Below are 24,225 nucleotides of genomic sequence, written 5' to 3'. Positions count from 1 at the left end.
TAGGGCTCATGTTCAAAGATAAGCATGTTATCTTAGTGAAAGACACTAAGGCGTACTATATGAAGATGTAAGTAATCAAATAAAAACTTAAATATACTCCAGAAGTAAATCACCTCTTATTTTCTTTTTTTTTAAAAGAGAGAGAGAGAGAGAGAGAGAGAATTTTTTAATATTTATTTATTTAATTTTTTTTTTTAGTTTTTGGTGGACACAACATCTTTGTTTTTATTTTTATGTAGTGCTGAGGATCAAACCCAGCGCCCCGCACATGCCAGGAGAGCGCGTTACTGCTTGAGCCACATTCCCAGCCCTCACCTCTTATTTTCTATAAGGTAAATTTCTTTGTAATAAATTCTATTTGTCACCAACTTTATGTTGATCACAGGGTACACACATAAAACCTTGCCCTCCTTTTTTGTTTAAGCCTCAGAGGCAAAATATACTAACTCTCTTTTTGGCCAGAATAGAAAGAGGGGCAAAGAAAAATTTCCACCATATATCCAGGTAGAGTTTTCATACTGCCTATCATGAAAGACGAGTTTTATTTTTGTTTTTCCAATCCAACGCAGACTGATACTTTGAAAAATATAATAAAGATGACTTACTAGAATAATTGAATTTAAAAGACTATGCAAAATGATGTAAGCCCATTTTTTATTATTACATGTAATAGTTATAGAATCCTCTGTCACTGAGCCACATCCCCAGCCCTTTTTATTTTTTATTTTGAGACAGCGTCTCACTAAGTTGCTTAGGGCCTTGTTAAGTTTGTGAGGTTGGCTTCCAACTATTGAGTATCCCACCTCAGCCTCCCAAACCACTGGGATTACAGGTGCACTCCACCATAACCTTTTTCTTTAAATGATATTTACATAAACTTTCTACAAGAAAATTTGTAAACACCCATTCACTTTTCCTCTGGTATCAAAGAGCTTTTGAGATTCCACAAGTTTCAATAACACCATTAGTACTACAGAAGGAAGAAGTGGTTATTTTCTGATAAAATCACACTATATTTAAACCAGTAGTTTGAAACCAAGGGAGATTTTGCCTCTCACCCCTTCTCCCTCTCAGAGACTTTTGGCTATGTTAGGGGACATTTTTGGTTGTCACAACTAGAGGATTAGGGATATTCCAGGCATCTAGTGGGGTAGAAGCCTGGGATGCTACTGAACAGCTGACAAGGCACAACAAAGAATTAACCAGCCCAAAATATCAATTGTGCCAAGATTAGGAAATACTGACTTAAACCATCATGGAGAGTTCAATAATCTTCATTTAATAAAAAAATACAAAAATGAGCCTAAACTAGTAATACTTTGTTTTTATATGCATTTGGGCTCTTTTTAGATTAAATATTTTCAGAGTGAAGAAGAACTTCATGGTATTTTTAGCAGACATGCTCTTGTAGAGAAGCTCTGCTTAATCAACCAGTCATCTCTGAAAACACATGGCGATGGAAAGAGGAAGAAGACAAATTAATTGAATCCACAGTTAAACAATAAAACTCATTTTTCCTATTAGTTGCAACCTTTTGCAGTGGCCACATTATATCCCAAGGGAGAGAGAATACCACACATTTTCATCATTCTGTTGTTAAAATAACTGTTGAAAATCATCACGACCATAAAAAATGGCACTGGCCTTTGAACAAGTCTTAAATGTGCCTGGTTTCGCCCTTCTAGTCTAAATCCTGTCACTGCTTATGCTAACCTGAGCCTTAGAGCAAAGAACTGGAAGTTATCATCACCGGTAGCTTACCCAAAGTCCCTCACAGTGTGTCCCCAATCTACATTTGGAGTCCTTTCCCTCATCCCTAGAACACCATCATGGTTCCTGGGGTTGCTTTCTCAATGAACCTGCGTGCTTCTGAATGCATGTTCAAGTTCTCAACGGGCAACCTGGCTACTGTGGGATGGCCATCCACCATCCCCATGAAACTTATCCTCTCAGGCTGCAGTTCTCTTCCGAAGTGCATAATCAAAGGACACTGGGTCTTTATCTTATACGACCTCTCTCACACCTTTCTTCTTCAACCACCCCCCTCACACATTTTAAAAACTCTCTTCCAATTCTTTCCATTCCCTCCATTCTGGCCTCAGATAAGCTGCAGGTTATTTCTCACCTGGACTGTTACAACAGCTCACTGAATATTTTTCCTGGTGTGGTAAAGATGGTATCTTTCAAGTTGTCCTCCCCAATAGCTGCCAGCATGTGCCTTTTCAAGTCCAAATTTTATTATGTCATTTGCTAACTCGAATTCTATCAATGACGGATGGTGCTCAGCCTGGCTGAGATGTAGACTATGTACCAACCCCCCAATCCTTCTTCTCCTGACCAATCGGATCAGAATCTCTAGAAATAGGAAGTGGGAAAAGGAATCTAATGTACAGCTGGGATTGAAAACCACTGACCTTTACTCTAAAATTAAAACTTGTTGGTATATCCAGTCACATCTTGGCATCCATAACGGATAGTTCCAGGACCCCAGAGAATAGCAAAATCCACAGACACTCCCTTCAGAAAACATGGTGTATATTTGCATATAACCTACACACACCCTCTCACATACTTTAAATCATCTCTAGCTTACTTAAAATATCTAATATGATGTGACTACTATATAAATAGTTGTTATACTTAATTGCTTGGTGAATAATGACAGGAAAAAAAGTCTATACATATTCGGTACAGATGCAATTTTTTAAAGATATTTTCAATTTGCAGATGGTTGAATTCACATGAACAGAACCCAAAGACATGGATGGCCTATTATACAAGCTCCCAGGCCTGACCTTAACTCACCTCTTCTCCCAAACTCAAACTGTCTCCACTGCCTATAATCTGCACTTAGGATTTCACCAAATATGGTCAGAAGATCTCATTCTACGACTTTGCATATGCTTGTCCCTTCTTGAAAAAAAAACAAACAAACAAATCTCATCCATTCCTTCCATCTCCTCCCAGCCCCCATAGAGACACAGAGGTCACCCAGGCTCTCATCTGCCTAATTCATCCTTCAAGACTTGGCTCAAGGTCATAGCCTCTAGGAAATCATGCTTTAAACTTCCCTGACCAGTCATACTTCCATGCACTTTCTCCATGCACAATGTGAATTTCCAGGTCCCTTGCAGTACTTTGGATGTAACAGGCACTTAATAAATGTTTAATTTCACTGGGAGTAAATAGCAAGCAAGCACCAACACACATTCCTGCAAACTGTAGAAATAGAACATAGAGAAGACAGCATTCTCTGAATGACCTCTCATCTTCTCCTCTTGGGCACATAGGCCCAAATCACCTTCATCTCCAGAAAAGTAAAACAACCTTGGAAAAATTCAGACAAGCTAATTTTCAAAAAGGTGACTTTTCTTCCCCAAATCCACTTTGTCCCCAAACCACTAGTTTCTACTTCTCTTTTGTTGTTTGTTTTTGTTTTGTTTTGTATTGATTAGCACTCAGTCATCTTTACTTAAATTAAACCAAACTTGGCATTTCTGAAATCAGTTCATGCCAAATGACATAGGGAAAGAGAGCAAACAGGCCTGCCATTCTTCCAAGCTTCCGGGTGCCCTGATGGGGTACCCCTACCCCTGGACTTGGTCAATAAACCCCAAATTCCCCAAGCCCAATACAATTTTTTTAATGAACCACTTTTCAGACACTGTTCTCCAAAAACATATGGAAGTACAATCAGAAGGGATAAACATAAAATCTGACTAGCCATTTGAGGGCTTAAATTGTGTCCTTAAGAGTTCATTTAAAACAGGCTTTTATTACTCTTTAAGGCTGTACCTACCATGAATCCTGCAGGCAATTTTGCTTATTTTGGGCTAATGGGAATTTTATAGCCAAACCATTTCCTCAATCCCAAGAGAAGAAATCAGGCTCATGAACTGAGTTCTTAAAAGAGTAGTGTATGCCCCTCACCACACATTCTTTTCATAGCTTTTCTTGTTCTGTATTCCAATTAGGAATTCAACATACAATTAAAATGAAATAATCAACAATAGAATAAAAATGGAAAAAAGGCAATTTTACTTAATTTTTGATGATTTTTTAATGCCTAAAGCCCAAATACCTGGAAATAGCCCATGAGCATAGTGCAAATCCAGCTCACTTCACCAGGACAAAGGGACACAAAACCACCACATGACCTGCATGTATTTCTGATCTGTATATTTCTTACAGACAGCAAAGTGATGAAATAGTGCCTTATGATCTCATAACTTCATAGTATCAATATAATATGTTCAATATCTGGCATTGATATAAGATAATAAAATAGATTCTATGAATCACAAATGAATTTGGCTTCTATTGAACAAAATATGCTTTGGAACTTTTAAATATGATTAATATAATGAAATAAAACTGCAAGAGAGAAAAATACTTGCAACTTTTTTTCTTTATACAAACCAGTCACCCATCATTCTTGCACTTGACCTGTTCTAACCTTAAATAATTCTAAACATGGGAGTCCTTCTTCCTTTCACTGGACAGAATCACCCTGCTGCAGCCACGCCACCCTCAGCAGCCCCTTGTCAGGGAGCCAGCACCCACTGCTTCCTGAGAGGCAAGGGAGAAGGAACCAGGTGGAGCTGGCACTAAGCAAAGATAAAGAGAACCAGTAACACAACCATGAGTGATTGTCCCGTCAAGCCCCCAGACTGACCTTCTAATGTGGACAGGAAAATGTCACCACAGGCCATTCCCAAAGATGAGTTCCAAAAATTGTTTTTGAAAAACATTATGTGAAAAAAAAAATCTTCAATAGGCAAAATGGGAAAGAAGAAAGAAAATTAAAATCCTTGCCTATTGTTGCAGGTGGGGCATTGTACTTGAGGTTTTTGCCTAGGGTTCAATTTTATTCTCATGGAAGGCCCCACAGGACAGACAACATTTTACCCCTACATTGTTAAAACAAGGAATCAAGGTTGAGAAAAGTAGAATGACTTTGTCCCAGTCAAGCAGCCGCTCTGCCTGTCTTACGCCAAACCCATGAATTACGTGGGTTCTATGGGTATACAGAAGGAACTTAGACAGTGGTGGCTTCCTGAGGAAAAACAATACCCTGAGGAGACGGCATGCTGCCTTTCAGTGACAATTCACAAAAAGTCATGAATGGAATCCTCAGTTTTCCCAAAGTAATTTTTAAACATCAGTAAATATCACTTTGATGATCATAAAAAATAAGTCATACACAGCACACATGTGAAATAATCCCTCTGTGATTAAGGCAATGCTCTGTGTGATTTTTATATATTGGGAATACATAACATGATGTAACCTTTAGTGTACTTGGGGATGGTTGAACTACTACCCTTCCTTCTCTCTCTCTCTTTCTCTCTCTCTCTCTCTCTCTCTCTCTCGGTGGGGGGGGGGGGGCACCAGGGATTGAATTCAGGGCACTCAACCACTGCGCCACATCCCCAGACCTTTTTTTATTTTTTTATTTTGAAACAGAGCCTCACTAAATCGCTAAATCACTGAGGGTCTCACTAAATTTCAGAGGCTGGCTTTGAACTTGCAATCCTCTTGCCATAACCTCCTGAGCCACTGGGATTACAGACATGTGCCACCACACCCAGCCTCTTTTTTTTTTTTTTTTTTTTCATTTTTAAAATAGATTCACCAGAAGATACATGGACTTTCTGTTCACAAAGGAAAGGAGGTTTCATGAAGGAAGGGAGGTTTCCAACCTCTTCCAGTGTTAACCTCTTGTATAACCACAGTACAATACCAAAACCAGGAAACTTATAAAATCTACTAATATAGATTTTACATTAGGTTTAAACAGAGCTTATGTAGATTTTTACCAGTTTCATACATATGTGTGTGTGTGTGTTTCCATTCAGTTTTATCATATGTAGACTCTTATAACCCATCAACTCATAGAACTACACTAGCACCATAAGGCTCCCTCAGGCTATTCATTTATAGCCACACTCACTCTGCTGTATGCTTCCATCCCTAAACCCTGGCAACCGCTAATCAGCTCTTCATGTCTACAGTTTTGTTATTCAAGAATGTTCTATTAAATGAATCATATGCGTGTAGTCTTTGAGATTGACTCTTCTCTCAGAATAGTTCCTCTGAGCTCCATCCAAGTTGTTGCATGGATCAATAGCTTGTTCTTTTTATGGCTGAGCAGCATCCCCTAGTATGGATGTACCATAGCTTGTTTAACCATTTACCCACTCAACAACATCTGGGTTGCTTCCAGGGTTTTGCTTATACAAGTAAGGCTGTTGGGAACATCGGTGTATAAGACTGTGCGTGCACACTGGTTTTTGTTTTACTGCTCAGGAATGCAATTGCTGAGTCATATGGTAAGTGTATGTTTTTTTGTTTTTTTAAGAAACTGTCATACTAATTTCCAGAGTGACAGAACAATTTGACATTTTCACCAGCTATGTACAAGATTCTCCACATCTTAAGTAACATTTGGTAGTGTGGGGGTTTTTTAGCCATTTTGATGGGTAAATAGTGATATTTCATTGTGGTTTTGATTTGCATTTTCCTAATAGCTAATGATATTGAGCATCTTTTCATGTGATTAATTGCCATAAGCACTCAAGCATATCAACATACATTATATATACTCTTTGATGAAATGTCTAGTTATAGCTTTTTTCCATTTTCTAATTAGATTTTTTTGTTCTATTCACAAAGTTTTCCATAGAGCAAATGTGTGTTATATTGATGATATTCAAGTTATCAATTTTTCCTCTTATGGTTTTGTGTCAAGTCTGAAAATGTTTTGCCCAACCTTAGATCCCAAATATTTTCTCTGACATGCTTTCTCTAGACTTTTTGTTTTACATTTCATATTTAAGTCTGTGATTAATTTGACTTGATATCTATATTATGTATAACACATAGACCAGGTTTATTTTGTTTATTTATTTATATCTAATTACTTCAGCAGCTACTATTGTAGTCATATTATAAGTAAACTGATTCGACCCATTTTATTCTCTTTTTCTTTTTCAGAATTGTTCCAGCTACTCTAGGTTCTTGGCTTTTTTATGTTAATTTTGGAATAAGCTTGTCTATATCTGCAGAATACCTCTATTGATATCACACCTTTTCATACCTTTTAAAAAATTATTTATATGGGAGATCAGGCTTGATCCAAACATCATTCAGGAACTTCTCTCACTGCCAGATGAAGCTGGCTTATGTTTGCCAAGTCTTACCCTAAATATTGGGAAGCATTTGCCAAGGAGCAGTCCAAGGACTTAAGGGTATCCCTAGGGGCTATAAAAATGCAGATGCGTACCACCCATCTTCATCCTCTTATCCGCACCTCCTTTACCTGGGCTTGTTTCTAGAAAGTTTAAGCTAATCTTCCTGTGCTTGAGATGATGTCAGAACTGTGTGGCCAGCAGAAGAGGCCTCTGATTAAACAGGCCACCATATCTGCACAGTCTGAGGGAAGCTGTGTGGTGCCCCTCTGGTCTCTTGCCACAGAATCAGAGAGGGATTTTTGATGTGTTTGAAACACACATGGGTAGGGAAAATTCACCCATTCTAGAAACAGGACAAAACTGACAAGTACCTTAACCTATGGAAAAAAGCCTAACTCAGACTGCCAAATATCTGGCCAAAAAAAAGCAATCTCTGACTCATGTGATGAAACTGGGAGAGGAATAGGGACAAATCTCCACATGGCACACGTCGCCCACTCGACACCCAAGCCAAGGTGGAAGCTGGACCTTCAGTCTCAGGTTTTCTGAATCTGAGAGGAATCATTGATTCATTAATTTTAGCTTATCAACAAAGACTTTTCTTCTTAAATTGTATTTGTTTTGTCAGTTAAATTGTTAAAATGAAGAAAATATGAAACACCAGCATGTAGTCAGTGGCGTATTGCTAATGTTTAATAACTGGCTCTGTAGTGAGAAAAAGCACTGATTTTACATTTTCTAATCCCAAGGTATAAATACTCCTACCACAGTTGATTTCAAACTATTAATGTGCTGTCAGTGAGCACAGAGTTGCAAAGATAAACACTCGAGCATATCAACATACAGAACCACAGATAGACCATCCCTACTCCCAAAATTCAAAACCTGAAACTTTTTGAGCACCAACATGGTACCACAAGAAGGAAATTTTACACCATGAAACTTTGTTTCACACACAAAGCATTTAAAATATTGTACAAAATTACCTTCAGGCTATGTGTATAATTTACATATAAAATCTAAAATAAATTTTGTGTTTACATTTGGGTACCATCCCTGATCTATCTCATATATATTCAAAAATTATTAAACCTAAAAAAAAAAAAATCCAAAATCTGACACACCTCTGTTTCCAAGCATTTTGGATCAGGTATATTTGACTTGTATTTATTTTAAAATTAGATGCTATTGTCTCTGTAAAACCTTTCACCTTCCTAACAGAAGAACATGAACATTTGGCTAGAGTTCAGGGTATTTATTAGCATCAGAGGCCCTGCTGTTTATCCCATATACCTAGATAAACTTACATAAGAAGAGCAATCACATCTTTTCAGTTATTTCAGTATAACTGGTCCTCCTTCTCCTAACTCTGGCATACAAAAACACATAATTTAACCAAGAGAACAAGCGTTCCAGGATCAATTAAGAGTACAGGTGCCCAATGAAAACTACACAAATGTCCATCAGAGCACAAATGGATCAACAAAATGTGGTACATACATACAGTAGACTATGATTCAGTCTTTCAAGAAATACAATTATGATACATGCCACAACATGGAAAAAACTTGAAAACATTATGCTAAAATAAGCCAGACACAAAAAGACATATATTGCATGACTCCTCTTACATGAGGTAGCTAGAATTGACAAATGCATCAAAACAGAAAGTAGAATAGATGTTACCAGAAAATGAATGACATTTGTTCAAAAGAAGAAAAATACCAAATACCTGGCATGTCATCAGTGGTGTGCTGCTAATACTTAACAACTGGCTCTCTACGGAGAAAAGGCACTGGCTGGAGGGAGCTACTGTTAAAGTTTCAACTCGGGATTGTGAAAAAGTTCTCGAAAAAGAATGGTAACAGGTGTACCACATTCATAAGTGTACCTAATACCACTGAATTGTAGACTTATAAGAAGCTAAAATGGTCAATTTTATGTTATGTATATTTTGCCACAATAAAATCAATGCAAATGCCTGGGCCCATTCATTGGAGATTATGATTCAAATGGTCTAGAGCAGGTCTCAGGTATCTGAATATTTTCAAGCAGCTGTGACAATTCTGGGGTTAAAGTAGGTTTAAGATCCACAAATCTGGTCTAGCCTCTATGTTTTAGAGAAGAGGAAACCAAAGATTAGAAATAAGTGGCTAGGTAAAGGTCAAGTAACTAGAAGTGATAGAGTCAACAACTTATTCCATATCTACTTCCAAGTCCTTTCCCCTTTCATTTCATTCTTTGAATAACTGAGAATCTTTATTGTACAATTCACAATAAAAATACGAATATATGACTTTGGCTTTTGCACTTAGCACCTCAGTATGGCCTTGCCTCTGGAGCTTGGAAGTTATTATCCTTGCTTCTGCATTCACAGCCTCATCAGGGTGGCCTTGCCACAGTCCCCAGGGCCCAATAAAACAGAAGCTCAAAGAATGGGTTCTGAGAATGCCCAGACATTCCTGGGCTGTCAGAGGGCTGTCTCACATAGTCGTCCACAGCTGGTCGATGCCCAAGCACGTCTTCAGATAAACATCATGAGCCTTTAACCACCACACTCCTGGAAACATAAGGAGCTGGCTCTGGTGTAAACAGGCTCACCCTGAATGAAGAAGGCACTCAAGTTCACAAACATACCAATGTGCTTTGTTCACCTTCATTATCATATAGTCCTATTACACACCAGCCTCTTCAGCAGACAGACTTCTAAGCAAATACACACTAGATGAGATTCTTCTCCAAAAGGGGATCTAGAACATTAGATGTTAAAAGAAATAAAAATATGTACCAATTTCTGAATAGATTGTGAGCCTATTCTTTGATAGTCTAGAAGGAATGCTACCATCGCAGCATAATAATACTTTTAATTAATATAGCTAGCTGGACACTCAGGCTTCTTCATAAGTAGAAACATGTCACATATACAGACAAGCTTTCAATTTCACAGCTGCCAAACTTAAACAGCAATTAAAAGAGAACCTAGAGAGATTGCAGGATATTTTACATCAAATCATTCCTTTCCTGTGCTTTCTGATGCTGTACCCCAACTTCCCATTCAGAACACCTAGCTTTACTTTTCTCAGGTTGAGAAAAGTATTATATTATATTATATTATATTATATTATATTATATTATATTACAATGAAATGTAATATAAGACAGTAAGGGGAAAACCATCTGAAAGTGCTAAGCAGTTTACTCTTTAGAGTAGGGGCATTATAAGCAGGCATAGTATTGTTTTAAAAACACCTGCAGAAACCCCCAAGCCAAGTTAAGGGTGCATTTTACACAATGATATAAAAAGAGAACAGGTATGATATAAAAATGATGGTACCTAGGAAATCTGAAATCATAATTGCAGAATATTACCTAGTAACTTTGCACTATTCAATGAGGCACCTATGAAACAATTACACTTAGGTGAACACTAGGTCAATTAGCACTAAAATACTCAACAGCCACTGCCAGGTGAAAATAAACTTAGACCATGGTGGTTGTAAGGATTTTTGTTTTTACAGTTTAGAAAATTCAATGGAAAAAAAAAAAAAACAGTAAAAGCCCAGGACTGACTGACAGGCATTCAGTCATTTTCTTCACTCCTACTTATCCCTTCTTATGCTCTCCCTATCATTCTCTCCCAACTTTTAGGAAGCCAGTAATAACACATTAAATGTACACTTAATACTGAAGACACATACTGAACTAAAAAGACTGGAATTTGGCCCCTTGGCCCCTTATGTCCTGTTTTTCTCTAGTCCCCTTCTTCCTACATATCTTCAGTGGGTACTCAGCATATGCCAGGCACAGGTAGCAGGGCTGAGAAAACTATAGTCACTGTCCTTACAGAACTGCCAGTATGCTGGGAACACCAGAAAATCAAAGGCTAGTGAAGAGAAGAGATACCTAGTTCTACAGCAAGTGTCCATTGGTGCCAGGAAGCAATGCCTAAAGTGAGATCTGAAGAAAGGGCCAAAGTCATGATTTCCAACCCCTGATAAATATCTACCTTGTATAATCCCATCTTTGCATATGAGCCAGACTTGTGCATTTGATCAATGTCATATGTGGTTAGGTTATGTTAACTGGCAAAAGAGAAGAAATTATATGGGTATAATTAAGGTTCCTAATCAGTTTTGACTTTGAGTTATCAAAAGGAAGATTATCCTAAGTGAGCCTGATGAATAGGTGAGTCCCTAACATGGGTCTATAAGTCAGAGAGGGGCTGTCCTATTGGCATTGAATAAGAAAGCTATTCTATAGCTGCAAGAAACAGAATTCTGCTGATAACCACATGAGCTTAGAAGAGGATTCTGAGACTCAGGAAACTCAGACCTCCCTGGCACCAAGATTGCAGCCTAACAAAGGACCAGCTAAGTATGCCCCAAATCCTAATCTATGTAAGCCATGAAATAATAAATAAGTTGTCATAACCAGCTATACATCAATAGAAAATTAATCTCAAGCTCAGCAACAGAAGGCAGCTCTGAGGCTGGTGGCTGCTGTGTGCTGATAAGGCTATCAGGCACTTACATGGAAGATAACAGGGAGAACAGAGTCGCACAATGTTCTTTGTGCATAGCAAAGAACATTCTCAACTTGGCCCACTTTAGGAAAATGAAAACTGATGCACCCAAAGTCAGCGGCAAGCCTTAGAAATCTAATCTCCTAACTTAAAGGCAACCACAAACTCTCCACTTAAACTGCCTTCCCAAATCCTACATAATCCAAAAAACAAAACCCCTGAGAAAATGGGTTGAGGCAAATTTGACAGGGAAAGCTGATCTCTATTTTAAGTTTCCTTACCACTTTTAACAACAAAAGCAGATTTTTGTAAAGTATGACTTTAATGTTAACAAGGTCCTTTTAAATAAATAGGGTCATTTTTATTTAAATGCCAAAATAGCCTGGTTTATATTATGGGTAAGCAATCTAGGAATTATAATATTTTATACATCTTTTTTCAGTTAGGGAAAAAGGGAAAAAAAAGAAATCCCTATTGTTTTTTAGTTTGTTTTTTCTTGTCTTTAGAAACATATTAATGACCCCCACTCAAATTTCTGGTGCTGGGTAGATAAAATGAGTTATACTGAGTTATATTTTACATCAAATCATTAAAATATATATGCAGGAATTCCAGAGACTAACACTTTCATTAAGAAGTGCATCAGAAATTCTCTAAAGCTCCAAAAACTGGTAAAAAAAAAAATAACAGCAACACTGCAAACTGAGTATCTCAATGATGGAGAGTCAATGTAATTTCCCAAGATAAGTTTAAAGTGACAAGTTAGTGTCAGCACTAAAACAGCTTGGAGTAAATTTAGCAGAAACTTCTCTTGGAAGGATCCCAATAAACTTATACAGAAGTTGACTCCAAGAAAAGACACAACGTATCTGAAGTCAAGAGTGGTAGGGAACCTTGCTTTACTATAGACACTTCTGTACATTTTAACAGTGTGGTGTGCATTATCTGTTTAGAAATATTTGAACCTGGCAATGGTGCACACCTGTAGTCCCAGATACTCAGGAGGTTGAGGCAGGAGGACTGTTTGAGCCCACAAGTTCATGACCAGTCTGGGCAGAACCTCGTCTCTAAAAGTTGTTTTTTTTTTTTTAATTACAAAAGCTAAGTCACAAAGTATCTCCCTGGAACACTGCTGCAATGACAGTTGTGGTTACTGAAGAGGAAAAAAATTAATAAAAGAAAAATTTAATCAAAAACTAAATTTTAGGTTTCCCCTAAATTTAAATGTCAATTAGTAAGAAACTACCGCCTCCTCAACCATGTGTTGTTTTCAATCACCTTCAGAAATCTCTGCCTACAAATGGCCTTTGAAATTGCTGGAAGAGGAAGAGGGTAGCAAGACCAAGGGCTACTGAAACAACTCTCATTCAGATGCTATTCCCTGCTATATCTCTGGAGTCCTCTTGACTCTGGGTCTCCTACTTCTTATCCCACTGACAGACCTTTGATCCAAAAGAGGGTTTGTACTCATTTGGGATGCAAAAACCTGAGGCAAGCCATCATCCAGGCTGATAATATAAAATAATTATCAAGGAATTTGGTCATGTCTAAATGGAAGGAAGGCAGAAGTTAAGGAAAGAACCACTTTTATGGAGGCAACAGACAATACACAGTTATGATTGCCAAAACAAGTTTGGTTAAAAGCAAACAGCCAGGTTGGCACACAGCTAACTCAGCTTTTTCATCTTAAAATGTTTAAACAATAGGACAGTTTACTCTGTTAACACGGAGAGCATGATTATTCTTATACAAGATTTTTTATTAAAAATGTTTATTCCTGTAGATGGTAAGGGTCTGGTTCCCTCCAAAATAGCCTCATAGCAATATTCTGAAAGGCATGATCATCTTCCAGGTCATTCTCAAAGGATGGAGAAAAGACTCTTTATTCATAATCTTTTATTGTACAAATTACAATCTAAAACTAATAATGTTCAACCTATCACCAAAACTATCACCATTATTCATAGTTTTCTTTTCTTTAGTCAGTAATTTTTCTGTACAAATGAGCCCAATTAAAATTCCCTATGCATGTGGCTAATTCTTGTTTATCAGAGCCCCTAATGGTTGGCCAGATTTTGGAAGTTAGTGTGCAAAACTGATGTTTTACTTCTTTCTTTTCATTTTACAAAACATCATAGGATAATTGTTAAGTAAAATATAAAAATTAAAACTACTCGAGCACAATGGTGCACACCAGGGAATCCCAGCAACTTGGAAGGCTGAGGCAAGAAGATCACAAAGCCAGGCTCAGCCACTTCGCAAGGTGTTACACAATGTAGTGAGACCTCTCTCAAAATAAAAGAATATTAAAATAAAGGGCTGGAGATGCAGCTCAGTGGTAAAGCAACCCTGGGTTCAATTTCCAGTACCAATAATAAATAAATAAATAAATATATGTTAAAACTATTAGAAAATGCAAGCCATGGGGTCACAACCAACCAAAATAGAAGAGAAAGCACAATGAAATCAAAGATAAGAGATCTTATAGAAAATAAACCCCACTTGACAAATAAAAGACTAATTTTTTTCTATCTTTCATCAAAGTATTGTGGACAATTAATATTTCATGTTCTATATGAAGAAAGAGAACGGAATTTGACCTATACAGCTTGAAACACACCTTACTCATTTATGATCCTCTAATAACAAACATATATTCAGATAACAAATACCTTATTGTTCATGAAAGAACCCCAAATTAAAAGATGATTTTCAGTCCAAGTAAATATAGAAAAGTTGCCAAAACTGTCTGTTTGATTCCCAATGATCTCATTTGTTTTCATCAAACAATATTGAGTCTTTTCAAATTAGATTAATCTTTTGCCCAGTTATTAGGCTATTTGGATAAAAATTTATAACCATTATTAGCATAAGAATAATCTCAAAAGTACTTTGACATAGTTATTTGAGAGGAATTAGTTATAATATACTTATTTTTTGTTTGAAAGAATATTCTGGCTTCACAAAAGTTAAGAGCAATTTGGTAAGAAGCACTATCCCACTAAAATCTGGCACAGGGATCAGTAAATACTTATTGAATTAATGAATAAATGGAACATATGAGCAATCTGATTAAATCAAATAAGAACACAAATATACACATATGCACACACAAACATACACACATACACAAACACACACAAAAAAAATTTCTAAGAATACTTGTAGAAATCTGAGTTGTCCTAAAGTAGGTCTACTCTACTACCTTCTCTTTAATATCAACATCTATTTCAGAAAAAAATAAGCAGAAATTAGGATAGGATTGTCATTTTATTGTCTGACCCTTCCCTAAACAATCAGTAATCAAAACAATTTTTTTTTTTTTACTTTAACATGTTCCCTAGGTGACATGGGATGCAATAATTACATAATGTCTATGCACAATTTCTTGCCTCCATGTGTACCATGACCTGCATCTGGGAACCCTCTCCAGACCAGGCCTCCATGGCTCTGATTCCTCTATGGCTCTGATTCGCTTTAACTTGATAATAGAAATATGGTGCCTCTTTGGAAACCTTGCAGAATCTCCCAGATCTGTGGCCCTTGAGCATCTTCTTTCCCTATTCCTCCTCACTCTGGCATGCCTTCCCTGGACAACTTCCCCACTGGCTGGTGTTTCTTTGTGCATCCTAGTAGAGCAAATTCCTTGAGGACATGAACACCTTCCACTTGATCTTTGGAAAACTAATACCTTGGTAACCGAATGATTCAAATTCCCTAGGCCTTCAGTTTCCTCATTTATAAAAAATAAAGAAATTACCTCCTTGCTGTGAAGACTAGTGATGAGCATAAACCAGCTAATCTAGTATCTAGCAATGGGGGGAAACATTGGCTTTGGTACTTCCATGAAGATAACAGGGGGAAAAGACTTTAAAATACTCCAGATATTCACCTCTCAACCAGCAGGGCTTCAACAGCATGAAATGTCAGGTCAAGTGCCCATGACTGTTGTGAGCCCCAGATCAGAGCTCTTGGGAGATACAAGCAGGTAACACTTTTCAGAACACCATAAGGAGACCCCAACTTATAAGATTATTGTTCCTGTGGCAACAGCATCAGCACTGAGAAGCTGTGTGCCTAACCAGCAGCCTGACCTCGAATAAAGAAAGATAATGACTCTTAAAAACCTATCAGGACCTCTGTGACCCTATATGACTGATGCACAATACAGATAAACTTCTGTAACTATTTAAAGGAATAAAGTGAGGCTCCACATAATCATAAATAAATCATGCACTTAATTAAAAAGTGGCCCAATTAGAAGAAGTATACATAGAAGTAAGCAGAAATACAACTATGAACTAATACAGAGACTTCAAATGGCCCAAATTTCTTAAGAAGACAGTGCAGAAAGAGAAAAATAATATGCCTTCTTCTCTTTGTACTTTCCCCAAATGGATATAGCAAAACAAACAGAAAAAAATTGTAGCCTCTGAATTTTTTCCAAGGCTTTCAAATGCAGAGTGTGTTGTATGATGAAAAGAATGAGGATGATAATAATAGTATATCTCAAAAGAAAAATCATTCTTAGGAATAACAGATGGTAAAACATTGTCCCTCTCTTCATCTAGCCTGTATTCCAAATTTGTTCAATTCTGTGAATGCAGTTCTGCAGTATTGAACCCAAATCTGTGAAGACAGCATCATTCAAGTCTCAATTTATTGACAACAGTTGGTGCATTCTACAACCCACTGGGAAACATAAGGGCGATGATGGCCCTCAGTGAGGCTCTTGATAGCATTTCTCACCCACAGAAAGAGGGGAGGAAAATATCCCTCATGATACAGAGAAAAGCAGAGAACTGGCATAAGAGTGTGAATGTGGTGGTCTAAATTGAGGCAATCAGCTGGATGGAATGAAACAAGGGAATCTGGCAAGCTTTACAGGCAGGTGTATCATCTTTTAGGGAGAAAGGACTTTAAAACTCTCAACAGAATAGGACAGGAAAATTTACCTTTTGGGTAGCCTTTTAATAATGTCCATCAGAATTTAAAGCATGCACCCACACACCCACACCATATACCACACACACAAACACACACACACGTGGACATACACATGCACTTATCACACGCATGTATGCACACACACGCACAAGCGCACACACGCACATGCACACACACAACACACACCACTTTTGGTCACAAGTTTCACAGACACATGTAGGCACACAGCAGGCATGGCAAGGTGGCCTCCATGCTGCTTAGAAAAGTCTTAAATCCAGATATATATCGTCTGGGAGATGTTAAATGAATTATTGCACATCAAAGCTATGGAACCCATAAAACAACTGGAAAAGCATGAACTGGCCTGGGAAAATTCCTAAGTCATATTATTGGAGATTTTAAAAAAGCAAACTGCAAAAGACTATGTAGTTTCATTCCATTTCCATACAAATAAAAGCACACACACAAAATTATATATATGACTACAAGAGGCCTGGGAAAGATATAATACATTGACGACAGTGATTATTTCTAAGCAGTTGACAGTTATTATTTCTTGCATTTTTTTAGGCTCAAAAAGGACTCTCTTTCCCCTTTCCTGGCAAAATGTTTTGGTGTGGTAATGCATTAATGTAGTGGTTATCTAATGAAAGTTAAAATTAAACATAGCTGTGCTAGGAAAGAGAAGGAGAGAAAGAGAGAAGTCAGAAAAGAAAAAGACCCCAAAAGATGATGGCAAATGGTTAGCCAGTTCTTGGGATTCAAGTTCTCCTACTTCCACTTATTTACACAACTGAACAACTAAAAAAGACTTTGCCTAAGCTTCAGCAGCATATCAACATCTGAGTTCGATCTTCTCAGCTTTTAGGGTATGCTCGGCTTGATTCTTGTATCATCATTCTAATTACGTACAATTTTCAAAAAAGAAATAAACAAAGGGTCATGGAAACAAACAGTTTCCCAGCTACAAAAGCAAAGAGACTTATCACCCCAAAATGCTGACTAGGACAGATAATGACTATCAGCCTCCACAGAATGTGGCTCTTCTTCTTCCTCATAAACAACCTCGCTCTTCTCCCCTTCCTTTATCTGGTAGCAGGATCCTCCAGCCTCGGTGTACCCAGGGTCTCAAAGGAGACTTGAAAATGTAGAGCAAGAGCCCAGGCCCAGAGCTCCTGATACAGCACGTCTACAAGATTGATGGTGGGACCACCTAGAGCTGTCCCTGTCTCTGTCACTTACTTGCTCTGTGATCTTAGGAAAGTGAATAAACCTCTCAATGACACTATTTGCTCATGTATAAAATGGAGCTCAGGTAGCGCCTCCCATATACTGGTGCCTGGCTCCAAGTACACAGTCCCAGAGAACTGCCTCTGCTATTTCAACAAAGAAGATGACCATCTTGGTGACTATAATTACTACTGGGCAAGGCCCAGGTATTTGCATTGTAACAGCTACTTCCATGACACATTACATTTTGAGAATGTTTATATTCATGATTCCCGGTGGTGGGGAGGGGTGATGACAGACCACAAGAAACAGTCCTCAAGGGTCACTTGAAGCAATTAAAGTTTTCACTATAGCTCCTCTAAGAAGCCTGAAAGACCCAAACCCTGTACCCATCCATCTCTCTAGGTTAGATACACACTGTGCGCATCTCTGCAGGAGGCCTGACCACTTCACCTGGGGAGCAGCTTTCAAAACCACTCTGAATGCAGTTGCCTTTCAGAATACAGGAAATGTCGGTCCATTGTTAACTGATTTGAAAAATCAGACACTCAAGGCCAGGTGCGGTGGCACATATCTGTAGTCCCAGCAGCTCAAGAAGATGAGACAGGAGAATTGTGAGTTCAAAGCCAGCCTCGGCCAGGGGCAAGGTGCTAAGCAATTCAGTGAGACTCTGTCTCTAAATAAAACACAAAATAGGGCTGGGGTTGTGACTCAGTAGTCAAGTGCCCCTGAGTTTGATACCTGGTACCAAAAAAAAAAAAAAAAAATTAGACTCTCAATTTTTTTGCTAAGAAAAATTTATTGCATATTATATTTATAAATTATTTAATTTATATATTATTCCTATATCTGATTAAATTTTTTGACCCTTTGGCAGCTTTGCCTAGAGATTGTTTGGTTCTAAAATAAAATATTATCAGCAAACTTCTGGGTTAGCATGATTCCCCATTGAATCACTCCATTAAAAACAGAAAAAAAACCCTTAATGTTAGCATGTAGATGCCTGTTAGAAAATTTAGCAGAAACACAGCTGCTACTGGCTCAGAATTTCTGCAACATACTAATGATTTGTTGTGGTGGTGGTGTTTTTCCCTTTGTGAACAGAAGATAACAAAAGCTTAGGAGGGGTTTACCAGATTCATGGGTGACCAAAGCCCAAGTGGCCTCTGAGTTAATACCAAAATCTGCACTACACTCAGTGCCCTCTTGAGACTATCTTTGGGATCACTCTTCCTTTGCTGCACAATGCATTTTAGTTTCAGCTTATCATCACCTTTGTTCAAGACTAAAGCACAGGGTACAATCTAAATGCCCCCAAATTGGGTTAGAAATGATCAAATAATTGCTAATACTTCCCACAACAGAATCTTATGTATGTACCTGTTAAGAACAATATGTCCAGATAAATGGAGATGATATACCCTAACATTAATCTGTAAAATAATAATAATAATAATAATAATAAGAAGAAGAAGAAGAAGAAGAAGAAGAAGAAATACAACTAGTAAGATATCAATGACATAAATACTCTCATGTGGGAAAAATACAAAAATCAATATACCAAATATTAACAATTTTTTATATTAATTTACCAAAAGTTAAAATTGTTAGTTTCTGGATGGTGAGATGAAAAGTAATATCAGCTTTTCTATAGTTTGGACTCTTTTTCAAAGCTTTTCATATAAGCAGTAATAACTATTCTAATCAGAAAAACATAAATGAAACAAAATCCTAGTAGTCTTAATACCTAAGAGTGAATAAATGAATACAACATGCTTTCTTTCTTTTCTGTTTTTTTTTTTTTGTTGTTGTTCCAGGGATTGATTCTAGGAGTGCTGAACCACTGAGTTACATCCCCAGCCCTTTTTATTTTTTTATTAATTTATTTTGAGACATGATCTTGCTAAGTTGCTTAGGGCTTCGCCAAGTGGCTGAGGCTGGCTTTGAACTTGCATTCCTCCTGCCTTAGCCCCCCAAGCTGCTGCAAGGTGTGTGCCACAGTGACCAGCTATGCTGTGCTTTCTAAAACCCATGAGATAAGCCTTGTTTTGTGAAGTAGAGAGAGAAAAGCAAGTACCTTTAGCATCCTCACCCAGGGCCCCTGAAAAGTCAAATGCCTTCAGGGTCTCTGTCAGGAAGGGCCACTTCAGAGTGAGTAGAGATTCCTGACCTCCCTACAGATGCCTTGAAATTACTATCCTAACGAGAACTCAGGGAGCTGAATTCACTGGTCTATTCTTGGATCTAGATAAATTAGAAAAGGCTTATCTAGTTAGAAAGGTTTATCTTGATCATCCAAAAGGATGCTCAGAAAATGTGTCTGTCTTGGATTATTTTTTTTTCCCTTGGAAGACTAGGGTAAATGAAGAAAAGGGTGAATAAAATGGATATAGCCAGATGAGAAGGAGAGGAGGGCTATTGCTTGACACACCAGAATAGCCCAAGTTCCCTTATGTACCAGGGATCATTGGGAAAAGAAACACAGTGATAATGTGTGCAAAGAGAAAAAACATTTTGCACTAATTTTCCTTTAACTCCCTATAACACTGTCACTATGCTCACTTGACAGGCAATAAATGGGGGAAGGGAGGATCCAGGTCTCCACTGCTCTCATGGTAATGGTGTTGAGTTAGTTAGCTTCCAGTGGCTCCATACACAGTACCACAAAAGTGGTACACACAGTTGGACAGTAGAATGGGGTTATCCAGGCTGCGAAAGATGGGGAGGGGAATAGGTAGAGGTTGGCCATTAGGTACAAAAGCACAGTTAGACAAAAGGAATACATTCTGATGTTCTATAGCACAGAAAGGTGACTATTGTTAAAATAACTTACTATATATTTCAAAGCAGCTGGAAGAAAGGATTTTAAGTGTTCCCAACACAAAGAAATGGTGCATGTTTGAAAGGATTGATATGCTAATTGGCCTTATCTGATCATTATACTTTGAATGAATATATGGATATATCACATTGTGTTCCATAAATGTGTATGCTTATTTTACAGTTGATTAAAAATAATAATAATAATAATAAAGACAACAGGAATTTATTCTCTCACAGTTCTGGAGACTGGGAGTCCAAAATCAAGGTTCTAGCACACAGTGTTCTACCTGCAGGATCTGAAGAAGGCCCTCCTGGCCTTTGCCCACCTCTCCTGGCCCTAGGCACTCCTTGGTTTATAGCAGCATCACTCTAGTATCTGTGTCTCTGGTCCCATGGCCTTCTTCTCAGTGTATCTGTCTGTCTCTGTCTATTCCTTTTCTTATAAAGACATCGGTCACAGTGGATTTGGACCCACCCTGCTCCTGTATGACCTCACCTTAACTAATTATATCTGCAAGATCCTATTCCCAAACCAAGGTCACCTTTTCTAAGGTTCCAAGTGGTCATGAAATTTTGGGGAACACTTCCACCCAGCACTGTAGGGTTCTGACTTGGGAGCATGGCTCCTGAGCCCACGCCCCGAGTTCCTGCCTTTACATGGCCTCCTGGGTGCGCCTCATGGTGGTGCACTATCTGCACATACACTGCACAATGTCAAGACCCCCATCCCATCCTCAATGAGCTGCTCATCTCCTTAACACGAGTGAGATACCAAAGAAAGAAAAGCATATCACTAAAGTGTCCTCTTCTGGATGCCAGAAAAGTTGAAGAGTGTGGAATGAGGGTGGATGGCCTTGGACATAGGCAGCCTCCAGACAGGGTAGGAGGAAGGGGCTGCACTGAGCTAAGACAAGGTGCCACCAGAACAGCCCTCAAGACAGAGCAGGAGTGCCGGAGCAGGACGGGAACCGAGGCTGGAGTTAGAAGATCTCAGAGCTGCTTCACAAACAAGCAAAGGGACTGAGATTTAATTTTGGAAGGAAAGAAAAAAAATGTAATAGGGGTAAAATTCAGGTTTAAGAACTCCTCTGGCCGAGGAGGGCAGGGTGAGCACAGAGCCTGGAAAAACCAAGTTGTCAAAACCTATTGACAAAACACGCTGGGGCGCTTGTGCACGGATATGCACCGGCATCATGACTACATCTTCTCCATTGACAAGTCAACAACTTGCCTTAGAAAATGAGCACGGTATGCAGATGCTCACTGTACCTTCATTCCTTCACCGGGGAGTCCCCTTCCAGGCAGTCCCTTAATCCATATGCAGGCATACCCCAGCTTCCCTCCAATACCCGACCGCACCTCAGCCAAGAGCCAAATAAAAAGGAAGGTGAGAGAAGGAGAAATAAAAATATGTAAGTCACAGCCAAAAGAGAAAGCAGCCAGGAGAGAACTCACCTTTGCATCGCTCACAGCAGGCGCCCCTCTGCTTGATGGCCAGCGCACAGTCTCTGGACAGCACTGGGCACTTCTCTCTCTTACACGTCACTTCTTTGTTCTAGGCAAAAAAAAAAAGAAACAAGAGATATTTGAAATCAACTTCAAACAGAGTTCCCAGCATCCTAACCCATGACAGAAGTTTTCCTCTATATCTTGCTTTCATCTTAGCAAGAAGTTCTGTGATAGCAAATAGAATTTTTCTCTCTCTGAAACAGAAATATCCATCCAGGACCATGGGACTTTTGGAAAGCACAGGGCTTTTAGAGATGAGAGGAGCTGAAAAGCCCTTTCTGTAAAAGCCAACTTTGCCCAGATAACCGAATGCTCAGGGAGAAGCTTTCTCCAGCTGCATTCTAAGGTTTCCTTTTAGTACACACTCCAGAAATGATAATATTTGTGTAAATCATATTTTGCCCATTGGGCTACCTGGGCCAGGACTGCATCGTGAGAACAAAAATATTTTCTCATGGCCGTCCAACAATCCTTAATAGTTGAGTGCATTAAAATGCAGCAATCTAAAGTTCCAACTCAAATAATGACAAAGTTGAGTATTGAATCAGCTCAGTAAGAGAAAAAATAATATTCCACATGCCAAGCAGAGACACAGTCGTCAGTGTTTTATAGCCGTGGGACAGCTGCGTTACATTAGCACTTATGCTAATGAAAGTGTGGTAAGCATTTGCATCTTTGGTTTTATCCCGAAAGGTTAGCTGTTAAAATGTCTCAGAGAAGATCCAAACATGATGTGTATGCCTGTCTGTAGGAGTGCGCCCACACAATCCAAAAGACTATGTCACAGAACTGCACCGAGATTTGAGTCTTAATAAGAGTTTACTAGGTGTTGTGGCTTTCATTCTTACTTCAGTCCTATGAGGTAAATTTTGTCATCATCCCCATTTTACAAATAAGAAAACTGCTGTTCAGAGAGATTCTCAGACTATTCCAACTTGACACAGCTTCACCACGGGAGAGGTGGAACTCAAGCTTAATGTCACAAATGTGTGCACACGGCTCCCTAACCTGGGTTAAGGCTGGTGCTACCAACTCCGTTGCCTGGTGTGAGAGTAGCTTGGAGAGGAGCAACTGGCCAGCTCTGCTCACCTTAAAATAAACCTAGATCCCTCCTGGAATATGGACTGAAGGAATCCCAACTCAACCCTGATGGTGAACTTGAGAAGACTCACAAACGTTCCCCCACACTTCAATATTAGAGACCAAGGAAGAGTTCACCTCACCATCTCTAGTCTAGAACCAAGAAGATGTGTGCATGTGTAAATGTGAATGAGTGTGTGTATGTTTGTGTGTGTGTGTGTGTGTGTGTGTGTCTTGAAGGCTGGGAGCCTAAGCCAAGCCCATATATTGAAATCCGTCCCCAAGGCTATTGTTCTAAGATAAAATTTATCACCTACATTATATCAAATTCTCTGGCCTCTGATACATTCCCAGGGTCTAATTCTAAGATTAATCCAGATTGTCACCCTCTATCTTTTCATCAGATATTTTGTGAGCCCCAGAACCCCAATATCTTGAATTCAACCCTCACAGCTCCCCTGAGTGGGTCAGGGGGTATTAGGAGGACAGGGCCCACCTTCCAACAGCTCCATTCCTGCATTAGTTCTGTTGTTTCCTTGCCATATGATTTTGCAAGACCTCCTGAGTCCCACCACAACCCATGTAAACAGCCTGAGGCTATCCCTGCACCTGCCCAACCACCCAGAGACTGAGCTTCAATCCACTGCCCATACCTGAACCCCATTCCTGTAGGGCTGTTGTTGCTGATGGTCTGCGTTTATCATTTACTGGTAGGATTGGAGGGTGTGGCTTCTAAGCAATTTCTCTCTCTCTCTCTCTCTCTCTCTCTCTCTCTCTCTCTCTCTCTCTTCCCCCTTCCTCTCTCTTGTTTTTGGGGTAGCTGGTGTTTTCTGGTGTTTTTCTGGTGGTGAAGTGCCTTCCTGGGGTTAGCCTCATTTACTCCTTAAGATTCTGTGAGACAGTAGTCTTCATCCTTAACTG

General features: G+C 38.8%; 1 protein-coding gene across 2 annotated transcripts in view; it reads right to left on the bottom strand.

The window, feature by feature from the left end:
• The window catches only part of Bmper (BMP binding endothelial regulator), a 244,465-nt gene that overhangs the window by 191,767 nt on the left and 28,473 nt on the right, over positions 1–24,225 (bottom strand). For both annotated transcript variants that reach the window (XM_027939682.2, XM_071608418.1), the window contains exon 3: positions 22,171–22,270. In XM_027939682.2, coding sequence (XP_027795483.1) covers positions 22,171–22,270 — 100 coding nt within the window. The remainder of the gene's footprint in view (positions 1–22,170; positions 22,271–24,225) is intronic.

Source organism: Marmota flaviventris, chromosome 1, assembly GCF_047511675.1.
Source record: "Marmota flaviventris isolate mMarFla1 chromosome 1, mMarFla1.hap1, whole genome shotgun sequence".
In the NCBI taxonomy this organism is placed as follows: Eukaryota; Metazoa; Chordata; class Mammalia; order Rodentia; family Sciuridae; genus Marmota; species Marmota flaviventris.
The sequence above is the reverse complement of the archived record's forward strand: the minus strand, read 5'-3'. Positions and strand labels throughout refer to the sequence as shown.